The 27,136-nt window shown below is 38.4% G+C and overlaps 1 protein-coding gene across 1 annotated transcript; it reads left to right on the top strand.

Moving 5' to 3' along the window:
- Positions 1-1,421: 1,421 nt before the first annotated feature.
- On the top strand, positions 1,422-22,847 carry LOC143401023 (nephrocan-like). Its single transcript, XM_076857994.1, has 3 exons — positions 1,422-1,610; positions 7,574-8,475; positions 22,400-22,847. The coding sequence occupies exons 1-3, from the start codon at positions 1,422-1,424 to the stop codon at positions 22,845-22,847; spliced, it is 1,539 nt and encodes a 512-aa protein (XP_076714109.1).
- Positions 22,848-27,136: the final 4,289 nt, after the last annotated feature.

Here is a 27,136-nt window from a genome sequence, read left to right as displayed (position 1 = left end):
GTAACTTGTGAATTTGCCTTTTTAGCAACACACAAAAACATAATCAGAGACTGGGCATAGAAAAGAAATATAAATAGAATGTTTGCCTTTGGACAAGACTAAAGGTATTATTTTTTCTTCCTTGCCATTTTTTTCCAAATTTTCTTTTATTAAGCATTATTTGATACTTGAAAATTCTAAAAATTAAAAGAATTATGAAATAAAGAGTAATTTAAAACAAGACTGTAGAAAGTCAGACTATTGACAGAAAAAAAACATCATTACCACTCCATTTCTCTGATAGTTAAAGGAAAAGCGTCAGAAAGAGGAAGTAGACAAGTTTTGGGGGAAAAACACATAAAATTTTACTTTAGAAATGAAATGGATTATCACATCAAAGAAACTTTGGCTTTAAATGACAATTGTAGCAGTGGTTGAATAGAAGACTAAAGAAGTTTTTCAATGCTAAAAAGCACTTTGTTTCTTTGGAGCAACCAGCTGAGGCTCATTAACAGGAAGATATTTAGTTCTTTTGTTTAAGGGGTTCTCTACATAATCTTTTGCTTAAAATGCTTTTTTTTTTAAACAATTTTTTAAAAGCAACTATTAAAATGCTTTCCAAAAGTCTCAGCAGGTATACTGGGAGCAAGACAAAAAGCCACAACAAAGAAGTGCCCAACCAAGTGAACTTTCCCCTCTGCAGTAAGCTGAGGTTTCAGGACTGACAAATTACTTTGAAGAGACTAGAGACCCATTCTATCATTGTTACAAATAAAGCTAGTAGAACTATTTTGATGTTTTGTTCTTAACATGGTCAACAATATTTTTGAATGACAAAGGTATTTCTAAAATATCATGTTTGGTTGGCTTAAATGATAGATGAATGAAATAAATTATCTGTGACCCTACATAGTTCTCCATTGTACCCCACTGATTCGTCTAGCAATAAAATGTTACTGAAACAACAATAACAAATGTAAAACCTGCCTATTTTCCCTTCCTAGTTAATGTGAGAAGAAAACACCTGCCAGTTTCACTCCTACAAAAATGGTTTTAATATAGGGTCAGAGAAAATTCAAAGGTTTTATGGCCCACTATAAAACAGCTCTTTGTCTTCTTCCACTAATCCCCTAGTGTCACGTTTAACAAAACAAGGAAACTACAGATAATAGAGGTGTTTGCAGATTAGCCTTCCAAGCCATAAATAACACAGGGTTTTGCTCACCTACAAATATTAAGGCAGCTTATCAATGTTTAAGCCCCTTCCTCTTTGTAATGGTTGCTAACATTTTAACCCGGACAATTTGAGAATTTTTTTCTTTCCTGTCTTCTTACATTGACAGAGTACACATTCATAAGATTCTATGATCAGATTTCGGGGTATAAAGAGTGAGACTTCACTTAAACTCCCACCTGCTACCTGAGAGCCCCTGACTTGGAAGATGCATCTGCTTTCTGCTCTTCTTGTTTTGTTCTCTCTTAGTGACGGTTTCAGTCCTAACTGTCCAGGAAGATGTAGCTGTGATTCTGAGCAGTCGGTGCAATGCTACAGAGTGATGGAGGTGCCATCAGGTATTCCTCCCACCACCAAGAGACTGTACATCAGCCATAGCAAAATCCAGCACCTCCAGGTAACTATGTCATTCTACACTCAAGTTGCTGAAGTTTTATTTTGTGAGACAGTGTGTTGGGTGAGTGTGGAATTGTTAAATTTGATTTAAATATCATAATTTAGAAGCCCTAGTTACCAAGTTAGGGCAGTTGTACTAGCTTCTTGTCTGTTGTATACTGCTGAGATGGCATATGCCTCTGGGTATTTCTTTTTAGGAAAAAAAAAAAACATGGGGAAAAAAAAACAGAATCTGCAATTAGTAATATTTTATTTCAATTTTTGAAAAAAATTAAACTATGTTGTTGCAAAATAAAAGAAAAGAAGGGCCTATTTCTTAACAAGAAGAGCATATTGTCACTTTATATCCCTTGGGTTAATAATAAGTCCTTCCAAGGTAAAATATTTTATTTTATGCTATGCATGGCAGATGGCAGAGCATCATAAGGCTATCAGGATGAACTCAATATATCAGAATAATTCACATAAATGCACATACCAGTCAAGTATCAGTGTCTCTGTGGAAACTAATACAGAGGAAATATATTTTTGTTGTGTCAAGTTATCTGCATATCTCATTCTATGTTCTTTTAATTATGACTTTTATTTTTATGCTCACCTATCCAGAGGACACTGTAAAGAGTGCTATAGATTTTTCTAACTTTTACAACATGAAGGAACTTTTATGTTTGATCTTTGCTTTTTTGAAAGGCATCAACAGACTAGGGTTCTCATCCTAGTTTTCACAGTAATTAGAAAATCTTTGGGCCTCACTTCTTACCTTTATAAAGTGAAAAGGCTGAATTAAGTAAGTGATTTCAGGCCTCTCCTAGATAGAAAATTCTGTGACTCTCTTGAGTTTCCCTTTCCTCTTTGCTGCTTCTCCCTCACAGAACCATCCTAAGAAAATACCTCTTAATTAACCAGGTACAGAGAGGTAGCAGGTGGATATATCTTCCCATCAGAGACAATCCCATCCTGCATTTGGTTAAAAAATTTTCATGTAGGTATCAGAATTTAATATAAGTGCCGTGGTATTTATGTCCAGGCTCAGTAGGCATTGTTGCCTAGTTTCCAGTATAGTAGTACCTAAAGCCAGAATGAGTCTGACCCTTTAAGGTCTAAGCATTTAAGCAAGACACCTGGTTAAGTGGTAACACATTTCAACTTGAGCTGTCAGTGAGTTGGCGTGTCAACTAAGCCTAATAATGATTCTACTCTGCCACTTTGTAGCCCATAAGATGAAATAATATCTCTCCTCAAACTCAGATTGTCATTCCTTAAACCGTGGCATTGCTACTCTGACTTTACCCTATTTGTCTCTTGGAAGGACAGTTCACATCACAAAGACTAATGAAAGACAGAATTATTTTGTTAAGGAAGTAAAAAGCCCTGAGCAATGAAACTTCTCTTTTGAAAATGCTCGGGTTTTAAATGACCATATTTTTCTTGTCTTTGGGGAATACAATGTATATCCTGTTTATTTGGTTTGAACTTACAGAATTAAGTGCCTTTATTTACAGGGAAAAAGTGCCTTAAAATTTGAATCTTCAAGATTAATAAAAATTAGATATAATTATATTTATATTAATAAATGTATATCACATTTTAAAATGCTTTTATGACATTCCTATAAATCAACTATGTTTGGGACTATGAATGCTGTGTTTGAGGCTGAATATAAAATATTAAAAATTAATAGTTTCTGCCCTCAGGAAAGGAGAGATTTTATTTACACAGTTATCTGCAAAATTCCCACTTCTTTGAAGTGCATGCCATTGGGCCATAATAGTCTTTCTTGTTCTTTTGTTTTATACTGTGCCTCTGGTCCCTTTCCTGCTGGCTGGTAGTCCCCCGCCTCCCCCACTCCCCCATCCTAAGGCCTGCATCTTCTTGGGCACCTTTTTTTTTTTTTTTCAAGTTAGATACAGTCTTTTTATTTTCCCCCCTTTATTTTTATTTATTTATTTATTGTGGTTCTGAGGATCGAACTCAGGGCCTCACTCATGTGAAGGAAGCCCTCTACCCCTGAGCTACAATCCCAGCCCTTCTTGGGCAACTTTAATGTCCATATGCGTGACTGGTCCAATGTCCCAGTCTCACACTTTCTTGAACTCATAAAAACAAGTATCTACCTTTATTTCAACTTTATTTCAGCCATCCTGATTTTATCACTTAGTCATATCATAATCATGTATCATACTTCTCTACCGAGAAGATCTTCAATTTGGTAATTATCTCCTTGTCTTTCAGCTGTCAATTATCTTTGTACCTTGTAAAGACTTCTTACCCTTACACTTGCCCATGCTCTCCCAGATAATCAGTGTATTTCTTTTCTCGCTTCTTTCCCTACTATTTTCCTCTCTGCATTTCACAATTAGTTATCTCAACACCTATCCAGCAAGGCCTCAGTCTTATTTATTCTTATTTTCACTCTTATTTACTTATTATTTATAAATTCACTCATGTCTGGTTTCTATCTATTCCACACAGTTAAACTATTCTAAAGCATGATTGCTCACTTCTATTTTCCAGAAATTCTTACCTTTTTGCCTTCTGTGATACCAAACTTTTATGTCCTCATTATTCCTTTCTTATATGTCTTTTCTATTATTTTGTAGGTTTCCTTTCCTCTAATTCTCCTCCCTTTTTGGAGTATCTTCAAGGAATCTCCATCCTCAGCCATTCTTTTTCTTCTTACATCAACTCTGCTTAGGTGACCTCATTGTATCTAAGTGACAATGGCTCCCATAATTGAATTTCTAATGCAGACTTCCCATGTTTCAGATTTATCCAGATGCCCACTGGACTTCTTAGATATATGAGAAGGATCTCAAAACCACATTCCCAAACTGAATTCAGTCTTTTCCTCTAAGTTTGTGATCTTTTGTGACTCACTTCTTTTACTTAGCATGTCCTCAGGGTTCCTCCATATTGTAGCACTTATAAGCCTTTCCTTCCACTTTAAGGCTTACTGGATTCCATTATATGTATATACTAAATGTCATTTATTCATTCATCAGCTACTGGACACTTGAATTGTTTCTTCTTTTTTGCTATTATGAGTGATGTTGCTATGAATATTCATATTTCAGTCTACCCAAGCCACTCCTATTTTGAGGCATGCAGGCTTAGCTCAGTTCTTTGTGTCCACAAATGCAAAACATAACTAAATTTACCTCATTATTACCATTCACACAAGCCAAAGGACATTTTCTCTTCAAAGGCAGAGGACAAATGCAAATGTAGTTTGCACTTGCAGACAGTATTGTCAGACAATTAAAATGATTCTATTTACATCTTTTATGAAAGAGGAGAAACTGCATCTAATTTCTCCTTGGTAAGACACACATAAACAGTTTATAACAAGAAGTGAGATTATGGATTATTTTTATTTTCTTCCCATATTTTTCCAGGATTTTAAGATGGTTTTAACAGAACAAACGTTCAATTCCAACTTTATTTTACAAACTCTTCACTGGCTTGGTTTACACAGGTCTGAGGCCAGGTCTCTGTGGGTATGTGGCACATTGGACCTATAAGGATACCAAGAAGGGTGTGTGGCCCTCTACTGCTTAGAGTAGAGCCTGCACTGAATTGAAACTAGAAACAAAGCCTTTTGTGGGAAAGCCAGCAGGAGCAACCTTGTGCTCTACTTCACATTACTTGCCTTGTTTTTTAAAGCAACATTGAATAAGCTGTCAGCAGCTCCAAGGTTAGCTCAGGGGAAAAGCTTCTCTTTTCACATCTCTAAATGCTTAGAAAATGGTAGCCATTTTAATAATAATAATTAAAACTAATCTTTATTGAGTCTGACAAAAAAGAAAATGAACATGTTTTCTTTACTTAAAGGAAAAAAGCTAGCTACTAGATTCAGGTTAAAAATATGAAGTCTAGTTTTGATTCCCCTTAGTTTCTATACATCATAAATAGAAAGGCAAACAAACAGAAATTTTGACGTCACACTTTGTCTAGTTCCAAAATAAATTGCCTGTCCAGATTCCTGTCATCTCTCAGACTTACCACATAGTCAACAATCTTTCAGAGTTTGCTGTCATTTGGATACAAGTGGAAGTATTAGTAACACCAGGTTCTTCTTTTGGGAGTTCAGCAGTCCAAGAAGTAAAGATCCATGACTACAGCTACTTCTGAATTCACGTGACAGAATGGAACATTTCAGAATGGAACCCAGATTAAAGATCTCTTGAATTTTAAGCAGATCATTTAACTTTTTGTGGCCTGAAATCTACCACTGAAATGGTAGACATAGACTTATTAGTTGATAAAATATTTGTTTTTTGAAAACTTTGTGATTTGTGTTCAGATCTTGAGTCTTTTTTTAAAAACATTAATTTTAGGTCAAATGCAATAGAAAATGAAATGGTGACACCAAGAAAGAAAAAACTTTAGAGTCATATAAATCTTATTCAGTTCTTCACTCTTTCATTTCCTAATACCCTTATCAGGAAGCTAGTGTTGACGAGAGCAAACTTGCAACATTATCAGAAGATTGATGATAACATATAAAAAAGCACTTGGGGGCTGGGAATATAGCTCAGTGGTAGAGAGTTGGCCTGGCCTGCAAACAATAACAGAAGCACTTGGCATTGTACATATTCAACAAATGCAAGAATAAAATTGCAAGCATTTGGGGAATAGACAAATTAATACAATTCTTAATTGATTAATTCTTAAGAAAATGTCAAATATTGGCAGCAATATATAATGCAAGGCAGCTGCCAAAAAATTAAGAGTAAAAACTTCCATTAATGGAAATGTTAATCCCATCCATTTATGGGATTTTTCTAAAAGAATAATATACTAGACGATGCTTATGTACCATAATACACATCATATATCTTTCCACAATCTTATGTACCATAATACACATCATATATCTTTCCACCTATAATAAATGTGATACAAAATGAACTCACTTTGAAGGTCATACATTGGTATTATAAAAGGACTCAACTGCATAGTTATATCAAATATTTAGAGACTATCGATAGTAAAATTCATATAATTGTACACTGAAATTTTCAACTAAATCAAATTCAACAGAATATTGAAAATTTTGTAAATATTTAGCAACCTGAAGAAAACTTTTAGCAATTCTTTCTGTTTAAATACAACCATACTCTTACAACCAAATACAAATGATTGTATCATTGAAGTAAAAAGGTGGATGGCAGACGTGGACAGATGGAAGAACTTGCAAAACATGAGGGAATATATCAGAATTAGTAATTATGTAAATTCTTGGAGAAGAATAGCATTAGTTCTGGAATATTTGGATGAATGAAGCTCTCTAGAGATGGCGGAAGATTCATTTATAAATTCATTTCTTTGTGGAGTTTTTAATTGGCAAAGTGCAAACCGTGGATAGGAAACAGGTAAGCTCATTTTCCAAATTATAATATAACTGAAAATGTTTCTCAGGTAAGTATATCTTACTGATAGTGGAATCTAGAACATTTGAAAGTTTTAATTTTTTTAAAGGGAAAACATTTTTTAAATGTCATCATTTCAAAAGTCCAAGCAACTCAAATATTCTTGTAGTCTTACAAAGAATTACAAAGGGTTAATAGTTTGGTGAAAGATTTATAGATTGTTCGATTTCTGGCTATGATAAGATAATGCAACAAAAGAACACTCTGGTGCACAATAGATCATTGTGCAATTTGTAAATACTTCTGCCTAGAAGCAAATTTGTGGGGTCAGAGAATACACAGTAAGAATTGGCCAATATTATATGTCTAAAGTGTGTGAAAGTGCTTAGAATATTTTTAATATCTTAAATGGATGTTAGAAATCATAAATAAAAGTAGTCAGGATCTAATTATCAGCCCTTTTCCAAGAGGTCATTTTAAATAGAACCTGAAAGGAAATCTGGAGTATCATTAGCATCATAACAATAATTTATAAGGAATTTTTTCACTACAATCTTGTTTTCTCCCCTTCCTTGCCCCATATCTTTTGTAGCAATCTAACTTCACCAGAATGTTGGCTCTGGAAGATTTTATTCTTCTGGCCAGTGGAACAGAGTCTGTAGAAAATGACACCTTCAAAATTCTGAATACCTTGAAGACCTTAGAACTCTGGAAAAATAAGTTAAGACGAGTCCCCAGTGCTCTCCCAGCCAGTCTCGAAGTGTTAAAACTAAATGATAACTCAATATATGTCCTGCATGGATCAGATTTTGAAGGACTGAAGAAATTGAAAGTCCTTGAAATTAAAAACAACCTGATCTCCTCCCTGTCTCCCAGCATGCTCTCCTCCCTTGTCAGTTTGCAAAGTTTGATGGTGGATGATAACAATATAGAGTCTGTAACTGGACCCTTCATTCTTCCCCATCTGAAACACATGAGCATGGAGAATAATAAGCTACATCTTATATCAGGTGGCTTCTTTACTTCTCTGCAGTCTTTGCAGTTTCTCAGTTTCAGTGGTAATTTCCTAACTAAAATTCCTATTAATTTACCCAAATCCTTGCTATCTTTAAAGATGGAGAGAAACCAGCTCAAAGTGGTTAGGTTTCAAGATATGAAACACTTGGAGAACCTTTCCCATCTTTACCTGTCAGAGAACCTCCTCTCTTCCATTGATGGGGCACAGATCCTTGCCAACTTAACTACTCTTGAGGTATCCCAAAACCAACTTCAAACACTGCCCTTCCGACTACCAGTAAGGCTACAGAAGCTTGACTGTAGCAACAATCTGATCCAGAAAGTTACAGCACAAGACTTTCAGGACCTTCCAGACTTGAAACATCTGTTTCTGGACAATAACGTTGTCAGCTTATTTGAAGCTGGGGCCCTTCAGAAGTGTTCTCAGCTGTCCAACCTGGCCCTGGAGCAGAACCTGCTGTTGTCTATACCTTTAAGGTAAGTGAGTGCTGTCATTTATTGTAACTACTATGAGCATTTTCCAAAGATTGGGACATAGCAGCATATTGCACAAACAACAACATGGGTCAGCAAACATAACAAAGGCTTAGGGATAGAAATTTTAAGCAGAGGTTTAGAATCTCCAGCCTTCAAACTGAATCCAATACTAACTTAATTTATCTCGTATGTAGGACAAGATTCCAACTGTTGATATCTATACAAACAGAATATGATGATATTGTAAAAATCATCAAGACTTCTAAGTATGTGGTATAGATAACCAACAGGCAGGCAGAGCATGCATGAGTGGCCACTAGCAAGGATACCAGGAAAAATTGAGGGGGCATAGACATTAAAATGTATATTTTTAAAATCATTTACGTAGTAGTTATGGAGGAAAATCAAAACTTTACAGTGTAATTCTGTATTTGTTTTGAATTATTTATTGAGGAGAGTCATATTCTCAGTGCTCTGACCTTTAAAGGGCTTAAGCTGGCTCTGCCTATTTCTTCACGTGTCTGTATGAGTGAGTGAGTCCATCTGTGATGGTCTTACTTTCTGTTTTTGGCTATCTCTTTAGCTCTTTTTTTCTCTATTCTTTCCTTTCTCCTCATTCCCTTTCCCTCTCCCCTTCCTCATCCTTCTCTTCTCCTGTTTTGAAAACTTACCACATGTCAAGTACCAGGTACTTGGAACACAAATGTAATAAAAGAGATAAAATTTGCAGTTCTGTACAGCTTAAATTCTAACAGGGGAAGACTGACAATAAATGTAATATATAAGTAAAGTATATGACATTTAGACCATGTTGATATTATAGTTATGACAACAAAAAAGACACAAATATACCAGGTCTGCAGAGTAGAAGGTGGAGTGGCTGGTTGCCATTTTAATTAGGGTAAGCACAATAATCCTTATGAAAAGGTAAGATTTCAGCAAAGACTTGGAAGAGGTGAGGGATTTAGCCATGAAGTATTTTTGGAGAAAAGTGTCTTAAATAGAAGAACAGCCAACACTAGCCTCTAAAGCAAGAACAAGCCTAATACTTGCTATTTAAATAATTTATTTAGTAGCCTTATTTTATATTACTGAATGGTCCTACTTTAAGAAAAAAATGTATATAAAAATAAAAACCCATAAATCAGGATAAGAGGTGACTATGTCACATAAGGATATGACAGCAGGCTGTGACAGCCATGGGCAAAATGGTATAGTCAATGGACTTTTCTACTCAGTGACTTTTAGAAAGCATTTAGTTAACTAATCCTGCTAAGTTTAATGAGTAAAAATATCTTAATTATATACTCCTATGAGAGTACTTGTGTGTTTATAAGGGACTGGAGAAAACACAATGTTTTTATTCAGTGGAGTATATAATAAAATTGCAAACCTCAACTAGCCATAGTTCTCAAATCTGACTTCACAATATAATTATCTAAGTATACTCATACCCAGGCCTTAGTTCAAACCAGTTAAGTCAGCTGCTCCAGGGTTGGGACCCAGGCATTGGTACTTTTGAAAAGCTCCTCAAATAAATTTAATTTGCAGCTGGGATTGAGAACCACTCAGCAACAACAATGGAGCTTGTGAGATGGGAGTGGGATTTTCATGAAGTTTAATTTAAGCGACACAACTGTATGTTCCATCAAGGAACTTGGCCACATAGGATAACAGAATTCCTGTAATTTTTAAGCACCCCCCCAGCATTATCACCCCCACTCCATGACTTTTCTTTATACTAGAAAGTGAGAATTATCCAGAAAAGGTTCTCTGTGGTTTTCCTCTGATAAAGAACAAAAACATAACAATATTCATTCCCTTTATTTGGGTTTAAACATTTTTATTTATGACCTTTAAAAGCATACCTTTTCTATTTATTTTCATGCTTCTTATTCATACGTAAAATCTGTACTACAAAATTCAGTTGTCTATACATAGTAACCTGCTCCTATTACAATAGGATTTTCACGAGCTTCTTCTTTTTCCTATCATCCTCCATTCTACAATTCATCTAGAAGGTAACAGTACATGATTTGGGGTGCACACATACTCAAAAACATAAATAAATTTTGTGTTTATATTCACCTCAATAATACTAAATGATATCTAGCATTTATTACATGCTTGCTAAAATCAGCAATGAAGTTGCTATAAATACATTTGCTATTCTTTGTATTCTATACAACAATCCTATAAAAGTAAGTTCATTGTTTGACCTATTATTTTACAGATTAGGACACTAAGACTTAGAGGTAATAAGAAACCTGTTGAAATTCATTTTCATAAAAGAGCCATGCCATTAACACAGAATACATTTTTGTCTTTCCACAATATCAGAATTTATTGAATAACAATAAATTCACAAGCTACATCACTTCCACTGGTTGTAATTCACTGCATACTCATGGGTCACTTAGTCCAAGAGCTGGCAATCATAGGTTCTTTATTCCAATCTTAATTTTATCATCTCTAACACTCAAGTCACAGATTACAATACTTTACATAATGATAAATAGCTTATGGAAGGGCTAAGAAAGGGTTAAGACAGCTACAGGATTTTAAAAGCCACACTGAAAGCAAAGACAGCAAATTCAAATGCAAAGAGTCATTGCAGGTAGTCAGATAAAATTAGGAACCAAAGAATTCTTTCAGGATGCAGAGCTGACAGGACACATAGAACTTATTCTAGGCCAGTGTCTGGATGGCAGGCAATTTGGAAAGAGGCTATGCAAGAGGAAGATGAACCAAGCTGAAGTCTCAGTAGTTAGTGTTGTCTGCCAGGGTCATAAAGTGTTCACCAGATGGTCTGATGACCGGTCAGTCTGTCCCACCGTATCACCATCTTAGTTGACTCTCCTTTCATGTTTTATTTTTTTAATTGTTTTTTAGTTGTAGGTGGTACAATATCTTTATTTTTATTTATGTATCTTTATGTGGTGCTGAGGATTGAACCCAGGGCCTCACCAGTGCAAGGCAAGCACTCTACTACTGAGCTACAATCCCAGACCCTTTCATGTGTTTTAGATGAGGGTTTTGCATTATTTGTGTCTGGTTTCCTTGACCTGGGTTTGATATACTCATGTTTCCATATGCCTCTGATTTAATTTGACAGGTTCACAGGTTGTCTTTTTTTTTTTTTTATGAGCACAATTCACTTATTTATTAGTTTTTGTCTTATGATTGTGCTATTCTGATGGTGGCTGTTTACTTGTACAAATAGGGATTATTGGATTTTGCATCAGCATTTGTATTCAAGATGGAATAACTAATAGCAAAGTACTGCTTTGTAAAATGGAGTAACTAAGAGCAAGGCACAGCTTGCTCTCCATGCACATCCTTAATAAATGGATTTAAACACAGTCATTTAACTCCAGACCCAGGAGTTTTAGCCACCTCATGATTCCACCTTTGTGATTTACTCTACTGTCAACAATACTATACTAAGAACACCCAATATATTCACCTCAATAATAGGTGAATTATATTGGGTTCACTTTTTTTTTTTTTTTTTTTTTTTTTTTTTTTTTAATTAATTTTTATTGTAGGTTGTTCAAAACATTACATAGTTTTTGATATATCACAATTCACACTTTGATTCAAGTGGGATATGAACTCCCATTTTTACCCCATATACAGATTGCAGAATCACATCAGTTGCACATTGATTTACATATTGCCATTCTGGAGTCTGTTGTATTCTGCTGCCTTTCCCATCCTCCGCTATCCCCCCTCCCCCCTCCCCTCCCCTCTTCTCTCTCTACCCCCTCTACTGTAATTCATTTCTCCCCCTTATATTTTCCCTCCTTTCCCCTCACTTCCTCTTGTATGTAATTTTGTATACCCCTGAGGGTCTCCTTCCATTTACATGCAATTTCCCTTCTCTCTCCCTTTCCCTCCCACCTCTCATCCCTGTTTAATGTTAATCTTCTTCTCATGCTCTTCTTCCCTACTCTGTTCTTAGTAACTCTTCTTATATCAAAGAAGACATTTGGCATTTGTTTTTAAGGGATTGGCTAGCTTCACTTAGCATAATCTGCTCTAATGCCATCCATTTCCCTCCAAATTCTATGATTTTGTCATTTCTTAATGCAGAGTAATACTCCATTGTGTATAAATGCCACATTTTTTTTATCCATTCGTCTATTGAAGGGCATCTAGGTTGGTTCCACAGTCTTGCTATTGTGAATTGTGCTGCTATGAACATGGATGTAGCAGTGTCCCTATAGTGTGCTCTTTTTAGGTCTTTAGGGAATAGACCGAGTAGTGGAATAGCTGGATCAAATGGTGGTTCCATTCCGAGCTTTCCAAGAAATCTCCATACTGCTTTCCAAATTGGCCTCACCAATTTGCAGTCCCACCAGCAATGTACGAGAGTACCCTTTTCTCCACATCCTCGCCAGCACTTGTTGCTGTTTGACTTCCTAATGGCTGCCAATCTTACTGGAGTGAGATGGTATCTTAGGGTGGTTTTGATTTGCATTTCTCTGACTGCTAGAGATGGTGAGCATTTTTTCATATACTTGTTGATTGATTGTATGTCCTCCTCTGAGAAATTTCTGTTCAGGTCCTTGGCCCATTTGTTGATTGGGTTATTCGTTATCTCATTGTCTAATTTTTTTAGTTCTTTGTATATTCTGGATATTAGGGCTCTGTCTGAAGTGTGAGGAGTAAAGATTTGTTCCCAGGACGTAGGCTCCCTATTCACCTCTCTTATTGTTTCTTTTGCTGAGAAAAAACTTTTTAGTTTTAGTAAGTCCCATTTGTTGATTCTAGTTATTAACTGTTGTGCTATGGGTGTCCTATTGAGGAATTTGGAGCCCGACCCCACAGTATGTAGATCATAGCCAACTTTTTCTTCTATCAGACGCCATGTCTCTGATTTGATATCAAGTTCCTTGATCCACTTTGAGTTAACTTTTGTGCATGGCGAGAGAAAGGGATTCAGTTTCATTTTGTTGCATATGGATTTCCAGTTTTCCCAACACCATTTGTTGAAGATGCTATCCTTCTTCCATTTCATGCTTTTAGCCCCTTTATCAAATATAAGATAGTTGTAGTTTTGTGGATTGGTTTCTGTGTCCTCTATTCTGTACCATTGGTCCACCTGCCTGTTTTGGTACCAGTACCATGCTGTTTTTGTTACTATTGCTCTGTAGTATAGTTTGAAGTCTGGTATAGCTATGCCGCCTGATTCACATTTCCTGCTTAGAATTGTTTTTGCTATTCTGGGTCTTTTATTTTTCCATATGAATTTCATGATTGCTTTCTCTATTTCTACAAGAAATGCCGTTGGGATTTTGATTGGCATTGCATTAAACCTATGGAGAACTTTTGGTAATATCGCCATTTTGATGATGTTACTTCTACCTATCCATGAACAGGGTATATTTTTCCATCTTCTAAGATCTTCTTCTATTTCTCTCTTTAGGGTTCTGTAGTTTTCATTGTATAAGTCTTTCACCTCTTTTGTTAGGTTGATTCCCAAGTATTTTATTTTCTTTGAGGATATTGTGAATGGGGTGGTTGTCCTCATTTCCATTTCAGAGGATTTGTTGCTGATATACAGGAATGCCTTTGATTTATGCGTGTTGATCTTATAGCCTGCCACTTTGCTGAATTCATTTATTAGCTCTAATAGTTTCTTTGTAGACCCTTTTGGGTCTGCTAGGTATAGAATCATGTCATCTGCAAATAGTGATAATTTGAGTTCTTCTTTTCCTATTTTTATGCCTTTAATTTCTTTCGTCTGTCTAATTGCTCTGGCCAGTGATTCGAGAACTATGTTGAACAGAAGTGGTGAGAGAGGGCATCCCTGTCTTGTTCCAGATTTTAGAGGGAACGCCTTCAGTTTTTCTCCATTCAGAATGATGCTAGCCTGAGGCTTAGCATAGATTGCTTTTACAATGTTGAGGTATGTTCCTGTTATCCCTAGTTTTTCTAGAGTTTTGAACATAAAGGGATGCTGTACTTTGTCGAATGCTTTTTCTGCATCTATCGAGATGACCATATGGTTCTTATTTTTAAGCCTGTTGATGTGGTGAATAACATTTATTGATTTCCGTATATTGAACCAACCTTGCATCCCAGGGATAAATCCTACCTGATCATGGTGCACAATTTTTTTGATATGTTTTTGTATCCGGTTCGCCAGAAGTTTATTGAGGATTTTTGCATCTAGGTTCATTAGAGATATTGGTCTGTAGTTTTCTTTCTTTGAAGTGTCTTTGTCTGGTTTAGGAATCAGGGTGATGTTGGCCTCATAGAATGAATTTGGAAGTTCTCCCTCTTTTTCTATTTCCTTAAATAGCTTGAAAAGTATTGGTGTTAATTCCTCTTTAAAGGTTTTGAAAAACTCTGCTGTATACCCATCCGGTCCTGGGCTTTTCTTAGTTGGTAGTCTTTTGATGGTATCTTCTATTTCCTCAATTGATATTGGTCTGTTTAGGTTGTCAATATCCTCTTGGCTCAATCTGGGCAAATCATATGACTTAAGAAATTTATCGATGCCTTCACTATCTTCTATTTTATTGGAGTATAAGGATTCAAAATAATTTCTGATAATCTTCTGTATTTCTGAAGTGTCTGTTGTGATATTGCCTTTTTCATCCCGTATGCTGGTAATTTGAGTTCTCTCTCTTCTTCTCTTTGTTAGCGTGGCTAAGGGTCTGTCGATTTTATTTATTTTTTCAAAGAACCAACTTTTAGTTTTGTCAATTTTTTCAATTGTTTCTTTCGTTTCGATTTCATTAATTTCAGCTCTGATTTTAATTATTTCTTGTCTTCTACTTCTTTTGCTGTTGTTTTGCTCTTCTTTTTCTAGGATTTTGAGTTGAAGTATTAGATCATTTATTTGTTGGTTTTTTCTTTTTTTAAGGAATGAACTCCAAGCAATAAATTTTCCTCTTAGAACTGCTTTCAATGTGTCCCATAGATTCCGATATGTTGTGTCTGTGTTTTCATTTATCTCTAAGAATTTTTTAATTTCCTCCTTGATGTCTTCTATAACCCATTGATCATTCAGTAACCTATTGTTCATTCTCCAAGTGATGCATGATTTTTCCTTACTTCTTTTATTGTTGATTTTCAATTTCATTCCATTATGATCAGATAATATGCATGGTATTATCTCTACTCCTTTATATTGTCTAATAGTTGCCCTGTGACATAATATATGATCTATTTTTGAGAAGGATCCATGTGCTGCTGAGAAAAAAGTGTAACTGCTTGATGTTGGGTGGTATATTCTATATATGTCAATTAAGTCTAGGTTCTTAATTGTGTTATTGAGCTCTATAGTTTCCTTATTCAACTTTTGTTTGGAAGATCTGTCCAGTGGTGAGAGAGGTGTGTTGAAGTCTCCCATGATTATTGTATGGTGGTCTATTAGACTCTTGAACTTGAGAAGAGTTTGTTTGATGAACATAGCTGCTCCATTGTTTGGGGCATATATATTTATGATTGTTATGTCTTGTTGGTGTATGGTTCACTTGAGAAGTATGTAGTGTCCCTCTTCATCCCTTTTGATTAACTTTGGCTTGAAATCTATTTTATTTGAAATGAGTATGGACACTCCTGCTTGTTTGCGAAGTCCATATGAGTGATATGATTTTTCCCAACCTTTCACCTTCAGTCTATGTATGTCTTTTCCTATCAGATGTGTCTCCTGAAGGCAGCATATTGTTGGGTCTTGTTTAGTGATCCATTCTGCTAGCCTGTGTCTCTTAATTGGTGAGTTTAAGCCATTAACATTTAGAGTTATTATTGAGATATGGTTTGTTCTTCCAGCCATATTTGTTTATTTATGTTACTAAACATGGTTTGTTTTCCTCTTTGATTATTCCCCCCCACCTTTACTGTACTGCCTCCCGCTGTTGGTTTTCATTGATATTTTCCATTTCCTCTTCCTGTAATATTTTGCCGAGGATGTTTTGAAGAGCTGGTTTTCTAGCTGCAAATTCTTTTAACTTTTGTTTATCATGGAAGGTTTTAATTTCATCTTCTATCCTGAAGCTTAATTTCGCGGGATACACAATTCTTGGTTGGAACCCCTTTTCTTTCAACGTTTGAAATATGTTATTCCAGGATCTTCTAGCTTTCAGAGTCTGTGTTGAAAGATCAGCTGTTATCCTGATTGGTTTACCCCTAAATGTAATCTGCTTCCTTTCTCTTGTAGCTTTTAAAATTCTCTCCTTATTCTGTATGTTGGGCATCTTCATTATAATGTGTCTAGGTGTGGCTCTCTTATGATTTTGCACATTCGGCGTCCTGTAGGCTTCTAGGATTTGGGATTCTGTCTCATTCTTCAAGTCTGGGAAGTTTTCTCGTATTATTTCGTTGAATAGATTGGTCATTCCTTTGGTTTGGACCTCAATACCTTCCTGTATCCCCATGACCCTTAAGTTGGGTCTCTTTATGTTATCCCATATTTCTTGAATGTTCTGCTCATGGTTTCTTAACAGCTTTGCTGAGCTGTCTATGTTCTTCTCCAGTTGAAATACTTTGTCTTCATTGTCTGATGTTCTATCTTCTAAGTGTTCTACTCTGCTGGTAGTATTCTCAATTGAGTTTTTAAGTTGGTTTATTATTTCCTGCATTTCCAGGATTTCTGTTTGTTTGTTTTTTATAACCTCTATCTCCCTGTATAATTGATCTTTTGCTTCTTGGATTTGTTTGTGTAATTTATTGTCGAAGTGGTCGAAGTGGTCTTTCATTGTCTGATTTTGCTGTCTAATGTCTTCCTTGAGACTCCAGATCATCTGAAGCATGTATATCCTGAATTCTTTATCTGACATTCCATCTGCTGCAGATATTACCTCTTCTAAAGTTGAGTTGACCTGCATTGCTTGTGGTCCTTTCTTTCCTTGTCTTTTCATACTGATCGCGTTTCTTTCTTCTGGTAGCCACGCCCCCGTATCTGGTGCAAGAGACCTCAGTTGTCAGCACTGGTGGGAGCTGTAGCTGGGAGACCCGCGCCGCGCAGCTCCCGCCGGCTCCTGCGTCAGCGCCGCCTCAGCTCCCGCCGGTTCCCGTGCCGCTGCCGCGGTTCCAGCCAGCTCCGTCCGGCTCCCTCGCCGCTCCTGCTAATTTAGAGTCCGCTGGGAAGGAATCTCTTTGGCCGATCTTTGGTGACTTCCCCTCTCTGCTATGGCGGGCCCCTGGCTCCTTGCAGGAGTGACCGAAGGGAGAGGTGGAACTGGCTTGTCTCTGGTCTGATATAATCTCTGGTTTTAGATCCCAGTTCGCTAATTCATAGAGGCTTGGTTAGATTTCCTTCCCATCCTCTCAAGGTGGGGAGCCCTTTCCTGGGTGTGCAGGGCCGTTAGCAGAGCCGGAAGGGCACGTGCCTTCTGTCGGGCCAGGCGGGGACCCTTCTGGCTGCGCTGGGCCGCCGGGGGCTCCCTCAGCGCCAGGCAGATGGCGCCCGCGTGGCTAAGAGCCGGGTGGGGTAACCCTTCGCCGAGCCGCCAGGAGTGCCGGGATGGTGGGAGCTGTCTGCCGGCCGGGCAGGGACCCTTCTCGACGAGCAGGGCCGCTGGGGGCGCTTGTAAAGCCGGGCGGCTGCCGCCGCGTGTCTAAGACCCAGGCGGGCGGGGTGGCTGTTTGCAGGGCAAGAGCGGGACCGGCGGGGTAGCCGGGATGGCGGAAACTGTCTGTTGGCCGGGCAGGGACCCTTCTCGCCAAGCAGGGTCGCCGGGGGCGCTTGTAAAGCCGGGCGGCTGCAGCCTCGTGGCTAAGAACCAAGCGGGCGGGGTGGCTGTTTGCAGAACAAGAGCGGAATGGCGGGAGCTGTCTGCCGGCAGGGCGGGGACCCTTCTCGCCGAGGAGGGTCGCCGGGGGCGCTTGTAAAGCCGGGCGGCTGCAGCCTCGTGGCTAAGAACCAAGCGGGCGGGCTGGCTGTTTGCAGAACAAGAGCGGAATGGCGGGAGCTGTCTGCCGGCAGGGCGGGGACCCTTCTCGCAGAGCAGGGCCGCCGGGGGCGCTTGTAAAGCCGGGTGGCTGCCGCCGCGTGTCTAAGACCCAGGCGGGCGGGGTGGCTGTTTGCAGGGCAAGAGCGGGACCGGCAGGGTAGCCGGGATGGCGGAAACTGTCTGTTGGCCGGGCAGGGACCCTTCTCGCCGAGCAGGGTCGCCGGGGGCGCTTGTAAAGCCGGGCGGCTGCAGCCTCGTGGCTAAGAACCAAGCGGGCGGGGTGGCTGCTTGCAGAACAAGAGCGGAATGGCGGGAGCTGTCTGCCGGCAGGGCGGGGACCCTTCTCGCCGAGCAGGGTCGCCGGGGGCGCTTGTAAAGCCGGGCGGCTGCAGCCTCGTGGCTAAGAACCAAGCGGGCGGGGTGGCTGCTCGCAGAACAAGAGCGGAATGGCGGGAACTGTCTGCCGGCAGTGCGGGGACCCTGCTCGCCGAGCAGGGTCGCCGGGGGCGCTTGTAAAGCCGGGCGGCTGCAGCCTCGTGGCTAAGAACCAAGCGGGCGGGGTGGCTGCTTGCAGAGCAAGAGCGGAATGGCGGGAGCTGTCTGCCGGCAGGGCGGGGACCCTTCTCGCCGAGCAGGGTCTCCGGGGGCGCTTGTAAAGCCGGGCGGCTGCAGCCTCGTGGCTAAGAACCAAGCGGGCGGGCTAGTTGTTTGCAGAACAAGAGCGGAATGGCGGGAGCTGTCTGCCGGCAGGGCGGGGACCCTTCTCGCCGAGCAGGGCCGCCGGGGGTGCTTGTAAAGCCGGGTGGCTGCAGCGGCGTGGCTAAGAACCAGCCGGGTGGGGTGGCTGTTCGCCGGGCGAAAGCAGGGCCGCCAGGGTAGCCGGGATGGCGGGCGCTGTCTGCTGGCTGGGCGGGGACCCTTCTGCCGCGCTGCTCTGGGCCGCCTGCCGCTTGCAGAAGCGGCGGGTGGCCGCGGGATTGGACTCTGAGCCCGCGCTGCCAGTCAAGTTTCACTTGTCTGGGGCAAACTGTCACGTCTAAAAAACTTACTAATTCTCGGCAGGTCTCCTTTCAACGGAATTTTGCTAGAAGATCCTCAGTAGGTAGAATGTAGCTGTTTTAATTGGTGTTTCTGATCCCGTTAATGTGGAGATATTGAAAGTGCAGCTTCCTCGCCGGCCGCCATGTTGGATCCCCGACTGGGTTCACTTTTTGCTGCTTCACATTTCACCAATCTGCATCTTAGTGAACAAGTAGAAGTAACATCATGTCTTTTTTATTCTCCCTTCAGTTAATTCAAATTTAGAATAGCTTTCCACAACATAAGGCAGTTAGCATTTAATCTTATTTACACATAAGCACCATCTACTGGCAAAACCCAAAGAATATATGATGGTATTTCTAGAGGCACGTTTACCTTCAAATCACATCAATCTTTTAATATGAATCATATTTACATAGACAAATTATATTGAAGCAAAAAGTAACTGTCAAACATTTATAAAACCAGGATAATTAATATTTTTTCTTATGATGTCATTTTGGCTGTAACTTCACTAGAAACATGAAAAAGGGGAAAAGGGAGGAAGGACGGAAGGAAAGAAAGAAAGGGAGATACCTAAAAACATGTACAATTTCTGCAAACAGCCAGAACTGAATAATCGTATTTATTTAAAAGAAAATATGGCTTGTTAATTTTTATTAGCTAACATTTGTATGTGACTTCTGTGTAATGAGCACTTTCATCTGTTAGGGTGGAAAACCAGAAGCTTCAAGAACATAAATAACTTACCTAAAGCCACATACTGGTAAATAAAATGACCCAAGTTAGAATGCAAGTCTTAATAAGTAGGTATTTTTTGACTCCGGTTTATTAAACCATTTTTCCCCAATTAGGCCCTGTTGTCCTCTGCAATGGAAGTAGAGTCTTCTTAGTCACTGTTGCAACTAAAGTCTATGAATAGTTCATCTTTCCTTAGGGAAGTAACATAATAAAACTATGAATAAGAGATTTTCCCATATATTTTTTTGGAAACTCACCTTTTATAAATTGGTATATGAGTAAAGTTGTATTTTCTTGAAGATTAACTTTAATACTGAATTTAATGCTCAAACCACTAAGTATAAAATATTTTCCCCTGGTAAATTAATCTACCTTGTTAGGTAAATTTTATCCCACCTAAGAAGATGACATTTTAAATAATTAAGGCTTTAAATAGAGTCATGTGTCACAAAACAATGATTCTATACACTGTGTATACCATAATGGTCCCATAAGATGATGTCATCCAGTAATATTGTAGTTGTGATGTTTGCACAAATGAAATCATCTAATGCCACATTTCATACAATGTATCCCCCTATCATTAAGTGTTGTGTGACTGTACTAAAAAAGCATAAATGATTTTGTGTGTTGAGGTACTGTGTAGTTCGGGATATGAGTACAAATATAAAATGACCGATTTAATTAAAAAAGAAAAGAAAACCCAAGATCAAAATTTAGGCTAACTGCCAATAATTTAGACTGAGAACACTTTTAGGAATGATATTCATAAAAGACTAATACTATAATAAGCAAAGGTAGTACTATCATAGAATATGGTTAAACTTGTTTGCTTTCTCTCTTCCACATAGCAATAATATAACGGGGTCTGCCATAAGTTTCTGAATACTATATACATGAAGGTCCACCTATATGTTTAAACTATATGCAAATAATGTAACAGAAAGAGTCTCTAGTTCATTCTGATTTTTGAAAAGATTTTTTATCAATGGACATTAGCATGACATTTGTCAAGCTGATATCCAAAGTATTAGAAAAAATTTTCCTCCTGATTATTATAAATAAACAGCTGATCAAGGTTGGAAACTTAAAGTGCCAAAATTAATTTATTTTTTAAATTATAATTGCTATAATTGCTCAATCAGAACCATGTCTAGACATAAGAACATAATCTGTTTTCACATATTTGGGGTCATTCGACTATATATTTTTCTACTTAATATTATAGAATTTTTTTCCTTTTTTCCCCCTTTCTCTCTTTTTTCTCAAGTACTGCTATAGACTCCCTCATGCATCTTAATTTAGTGTGTCATAATCATGTGCAGATGCTAGTCCCTTTTGATGTTCCCATTATCCCAAATTTGGCAATGGGAGTCCTTCCAAGTGGTTCCTGTGTTTGTGACACATGACTCATTTGATTTTTTTTTTTTTTAATTGAACTCAGGGGCCCTCACCCACTGAGCCACATCTCCACCTCTGTTTTGTTGCTCAGTGCCTTGCTGTTACTGAGGCTAGCTTTGAACTCGTGATCCTCCTGCCTCAGCCTCCCATGCCAGTGGGATTACAGGCGTGTGCCACCATGCCCCACTCAGCTGATTTTTAAAAGTTGTGTTAAAATACACCTAACATAAAATTTACCATCTTAATCATTTTCATCTTATAAATCAAAACCTTAAAGAGCTTTATGATTAGGAACCAGAAAAATCAGGGGGTTAAAAAATAAGACCTATGACCTGAGGTGCCTGGTAGCTCTAGTAGCTTTCCAGGCATGGGGCTCCACCCTGTCTTGGTCTTCTTGGGAACAACCTCCCATCATGCTGAATTGTCTTCCAGGGGCTGTTCCTATGGGGCCAGTCACAGGGCCAGCCCTGTCTCTCTGGTCACATTGTATATGCAAGGAAGCCAGGAATACAATTTTTCTTGATGATTTGGGTTTTAATTTTGTTTTCATTGTGTCTGAAAAGATACAGTTATGATGGTTCCTCAATTGTTATTTTAATAAATACATTAAATTTAGGTTTAAAAAAAGAAAGTAAGACCTATGAAAAAGAGTTAAAGACCTATAGGATCAGGCAAGTTGGTGCTTATATTTAACTTCCTAACATAAAGCTTGTTTCCTAACTTGATAAGAATTGTACAGAAGTGGCAGGTGATGCTCAGTTTCTGGTGCCTTGATGGTTGAGCAATGATGGTTGTGGTCTCCTCTCCCATCCTGTCTTCATACTTTGCAGGCTCCCCAAGACCTTAGCCAGGCTGGACCTAAAAGGCAATGCCATCCAGGATATTGCTGAGAGGGAGCTCAAGGATCTCAAGCAGCTTCAGGTTCTAAACCTGAGGAACAACAAGATCTCTGCCTTAGACCTCAAAGCCTTGGAGGGTCTGCCTCGCCTCAGGCACTTGTACCTGGATGGAAATCCGTGGAACTGCACCTGTACTCTCCTAAGAGCCAGGGAGATACTGAAGGCCAAGGGCACAGATGTGAAGGGAGGACGGTGTGCAGCCCCAGCAGAACAACAAGGGGAAAGCTGGATGTCTTCCAAGAAGATTATGAAGCAATGCGAGCAGCACTTACACTTGACCGAGAAAAGCAAAGAGGTCAAAAAGAAACCAAAACCGGAAGACTCCTCCAGCATCAAACTCATCATGGACGATGATGATTACGATTATGAAATAGATTAAGTATGAGCTTTGTTTACCGCTTAGAAAACAATTTTCAACATTTAATCTCTTAAGCAGAAATATACTAGACTTTAGATATATAAGCTTCTCTTTTGTAAGTAGTTTTTGTTTTCATTTTTTTAAAAACAAAATGGGAATGAGGGTTAAGATAAGTTGAGGTGGGGAGTAAAGTAGTAGAAAAAAACAATAGTAACAGGTTGTTTTCCATTTTAAAAGTAATTTGTTTATGTTTTTTTTCTGAAACCTAGGCAAATAATAATGTTAAATAAAATCTTACATAGCTAACTTCCTGCAAATAGAGTATTTTATCTAGTTAGTTATGATTGGTATGATAGGTCTACACTGTAAGCTGAGTACTACAGGCTTTTTGGCTGTATGCAATAAAAATGACCTCTGATTGACTTAAGCATGAAAGAACTTACTGGAAGGATTTGGGGTAGGTAAATCCAAAGAAAAACTGAAAAGCAAAGCAAGGACGTTGCGTTAGTCATTGACACTCTGACAAAATACCAAAGATAAACCGCTTATAAGAAGGAAAGGTTTATTTTGGCTTATGGTATGGCTTCAGAGGTTTTCATCCATGGTAGTTTGTCCTATTGCTTTGGGCCCATGGTAGAAAAATACATCATAATGCAAGCACACAGTAGACAAGGCCTGTTCACCTCCAGGCAGCCAGGAAGCAAAGAGAGAGAGAAAGAGGCCAAGGTCCCAATATTTCTTCCATTGGCATGCCCCAGTGACCTAATTTCCTCCAAGTAGGCCTCACCTTTTAAAGGTTCCACCACCTCCCAATAATTCCACAGGGTGGGAACCAATCCTTTGACATATAGGCCTTTGGGGAAATTTCAGATCAGAACTGCCCCAGGGCTTCTTGCAGAAGGATGTAATGGAGAGACCCATAGCTTCTTCAAGAGCTTTCCTGCTACAGAATGAAGTATCTCCCACTATTTTCAGGGTCTGCTTCCTTCCTTTTCAAGATTCCTGTCCTCAGAGGGAGCAGAGAATTGGCCTAACCTGACTCACATGTGTGCGTGCCTCTTGGCTAGGTGACGGAAAATCTTGTTTGACAGTTTCACCAAGACCAAAGGGAAACCAGAAAAGGAAATGCAACTGGTACCTTAGAAAATATCACAGGTGTTCCCAAAAGGCCTTCCAAAAAGAGTTGTGCTTTCATTTATATTGTTTTCCTGAGTTAACCACAGCGCCCACAATGCCTTCCTTTTGATCCATGGCATGCTTTGTAATAGAGGTATGGCTGTAGAAAAACATTTTTCTTTCAATCTATTTGTAGATACAGTCTACTTATGATTATTAGAAACTATATCCAAAATTAGTCTATGTTCTCATTAGTTAAGATTCATCTACTGCAACAATTAACAAAGTTTTCCATCAAAATACTCCTAATGGCAGAGAAAGTAGAAATTGTGTGAATGAGCAAAGATGCAAGCAAAAGATAGGACTTTCTCCAGAAAGTCATGTTTTAACTTAAAATTTCATGCTTTATGTTCATATTTTCTTCCTTCAAATTTTATAAAATTGACACCCCTTGGAGAAGAACCATGTTCATATTGTGGTTTCTTATACTCCCTAGCACACTGACAAAAAATACCCTCAAAACACAGATGTACAAGAAAACATCTGCATTCATCTGCTTGGAAAGCCACAATAAAATATTATAGGCTGGATGGCTAAACAGCAGAACTTTTCATTTTCTCACAGGTCTTGGAGGCTGGAAGTCCAAGATCAAAGTATATGAGTGTTGGTTTCTGGGGGGGGGCGACTCTCTTCCTTTCTCTTTCTGGCTTATAAATAGCCACCTTCTTGCTGTGTCCTCATATGATCTCTTCTTTATGTACACACAGAAAAAGACATTTCTGGTATCTCTTCCTCTTTTTATAGGATACAGACCTATTAGATTAGGGGCCCATCCTTATGATCTTAATTTTAATTACCTCTCTAAGGCCCTATCTCCAAATACTGTTACAGCAAGAATAAGTCTTCGATTTGAATTTGGGAGGAATACAATTAGTTCATAACAGTATTCACCTATCTATCAACCTACCTATCTACTTACATATCAATCTTTTTATTTTTTTCTGGTTCTTAATTAAGTTTATTGATTAATTTACGAAAAAGGGGGAGCAACAAAGTAGAAAGGGTAAGGAAATTTTAAAGCTTGATTATCATATATTTATACTTGTGTACAGACTTTTAAAGAACCATTTTGGAAAGTAGCCAGAGATCAGAACTGGGATGTAGGGCTAGTAAAACATGGAAGAATGAATGAAATTCGAAAAAATTGCTTTAAGGCCCTGGAGAAGAACCATGTGGAGTAGGTTAAACATCACTGAATTTGAACAGACCAGTCCTCTTGGCAAAAGGGTCCATCTGAGGCCTGAGGAAGTGAATTTATTAGGGACAAAAGAAAAGGGCACTTGCAGAGACCAATTTTTCCTGTATGGCCTTTTAGTGATTTGTTTCCTCATCTGTGAAAATATGATTATGAAAGTGCTATAATTAAAATTTATGGAAGGAAAAAATTTCCTAACACCCCTATGATTAGCAAATCTGTCCCTCTCCAAATGGAGATATTGCTCAACAACCCAAATGCCAATTATATTTCTCATGTAAATAGGGTTATGCAGTGGACAGTGTGAGCCCATCCAGAAGAGCTTTCTCTTCCCTTCCTGGAATTGCTAACACTTCAAGTCATGCCTGCCTAGACTTGCAAGAGTCAGAACTGAACCACAGCCTGTTCTTACCATCAGCCCCCTGCAACACCAAGTGCTCCTTTGGTAATATAAATTCTGACTTAAGCTTTTACATTGCTCCCTGTAGGGATTTGATTGTTTTCAGATGAAGAATAGTTTCCCACTCAAGTCTCGAAATGTTATCCCAGTTTGGGACTCTAGGAAGAATTCCTAAAATAAAGGATCTGAAAAGAGGGTGCTGATTCTCCTTTCTGGCACACACATGTGGACTAATGTGAAAGAACTACTTTCATTAGAATCAATATTTTCAGTAAAGGAAATTATTAGCTTTTACTCAGAAATGTTCGAAATTTACAAACTTTGAATGGTTTCCTCACAAACTTTTGTTGCTATGCAAAGAGCACAGCAGGAGATGCTGTACACTTGTCTCCCTCCAATGTATGGGCTTTCAGCTAAGGCCTTTTCAAAGTGGTTCATGAGTTTCAAAATCTGCTTATTGTACCTGTGAGTCTCCTTCTTTATTTCAGAGAGAAGAAGTTTATGGATGTCTTGGCTTTATAAATGAAAGATGTCTTCGAGTTTATTCTCAAAAAACCCTCTTTGGGTGCTTCCGTTATAGTTCTTTTTTTTTTTTTTTTTAAAGAGAGAGTGGGAGAGAGAGAGAGATAGAATTTTTTAATATTTATTTTTCAGTTCTCCACAGACACAACATCTTTGTTTGTATGTGGTGCTGAGGATTGAACCCGGGCCGCATGCATGCCAGGCGAGCACGCTACCGCTTGAGCCACATTCCCAGCCCCTGTTATAGCTCTTTACCAAGTCTCCCTCATCAAATAATGCTCTCGTGGTAAGGCTGTACTCCAGAATTCTGATCTTTTCTTTATAAAAGAACCATTGGTGCGCACATGTTGGGAGGAGGTTGCTGAAAGCATTTAACTCTTTCATGCCTTTTACATATAGGTTATATGGATTTCACCAGCACTGAAAGGCTGAATTGAATATATATGTTCAGCTTAATATTTAAAGTTCTAGTCAGTCATGGGTAATAGTTCAATATAATAATAAAACACATATCACTTAATTAGATATTTTGATCTTAGCTAAAGTTGCTTAACCAAATACACAAATAAAATAATTATTGTCTTTGAAGTCACTTAGGACTCAATATTTTTTCATCATATTGTTGTGTGTTGAATTTAATAACTAGATTCTTGCCAGAATATCAATCCAAGGGAAAGGAAAAGCTTCCCAAAGCACAGTTTTGCAAGAATAAACTTTACATGACTGGTGTCATCCTGTAATAATAATGGATTATCTTAACAGTTTAGGGATCTTGAACTCTCTCTGAGCCCTAGGCTTGCCTTTATTTTAGATGGTATCTGTTTTTTGGCGGAAAGAACCAATATGATGAATTACCCTATCTTCCTTCTCTCTAAGGCAAGATATTGTTTTAATATACTCAATTGGATTCTACAAAACACTGTCTTTAGGAATTCAATATAGAGGATTTGATTTAATAAACATTATTCAGCTTTTGAAATAGTCACTGACAATTGCCTTGAGAGTGAGGGTTGTTCT

This window comes from Callospermophilus lateralis, chromosome 6, assembly GCF_048772815.1.
Source record: "Callospermophilus lateralis isolate mCalLat2 chromosome 6, mCalLat2.hap1, whole genome shotgun sequence".
In the NCBI taxonomy this organism is placed as follows: domain Eukaryota; kingdom Metazoa; phylum Chordata; class Mammalia; order Rodentia; family Sciuridae; genus Callospermophilus; species Callospermophilus lateralis.
The sequence above is the reverse complement of the archived record's forward strand: the minus strand, read 5'-3'. Positions and strand labels throughout refer to the sequence as shown.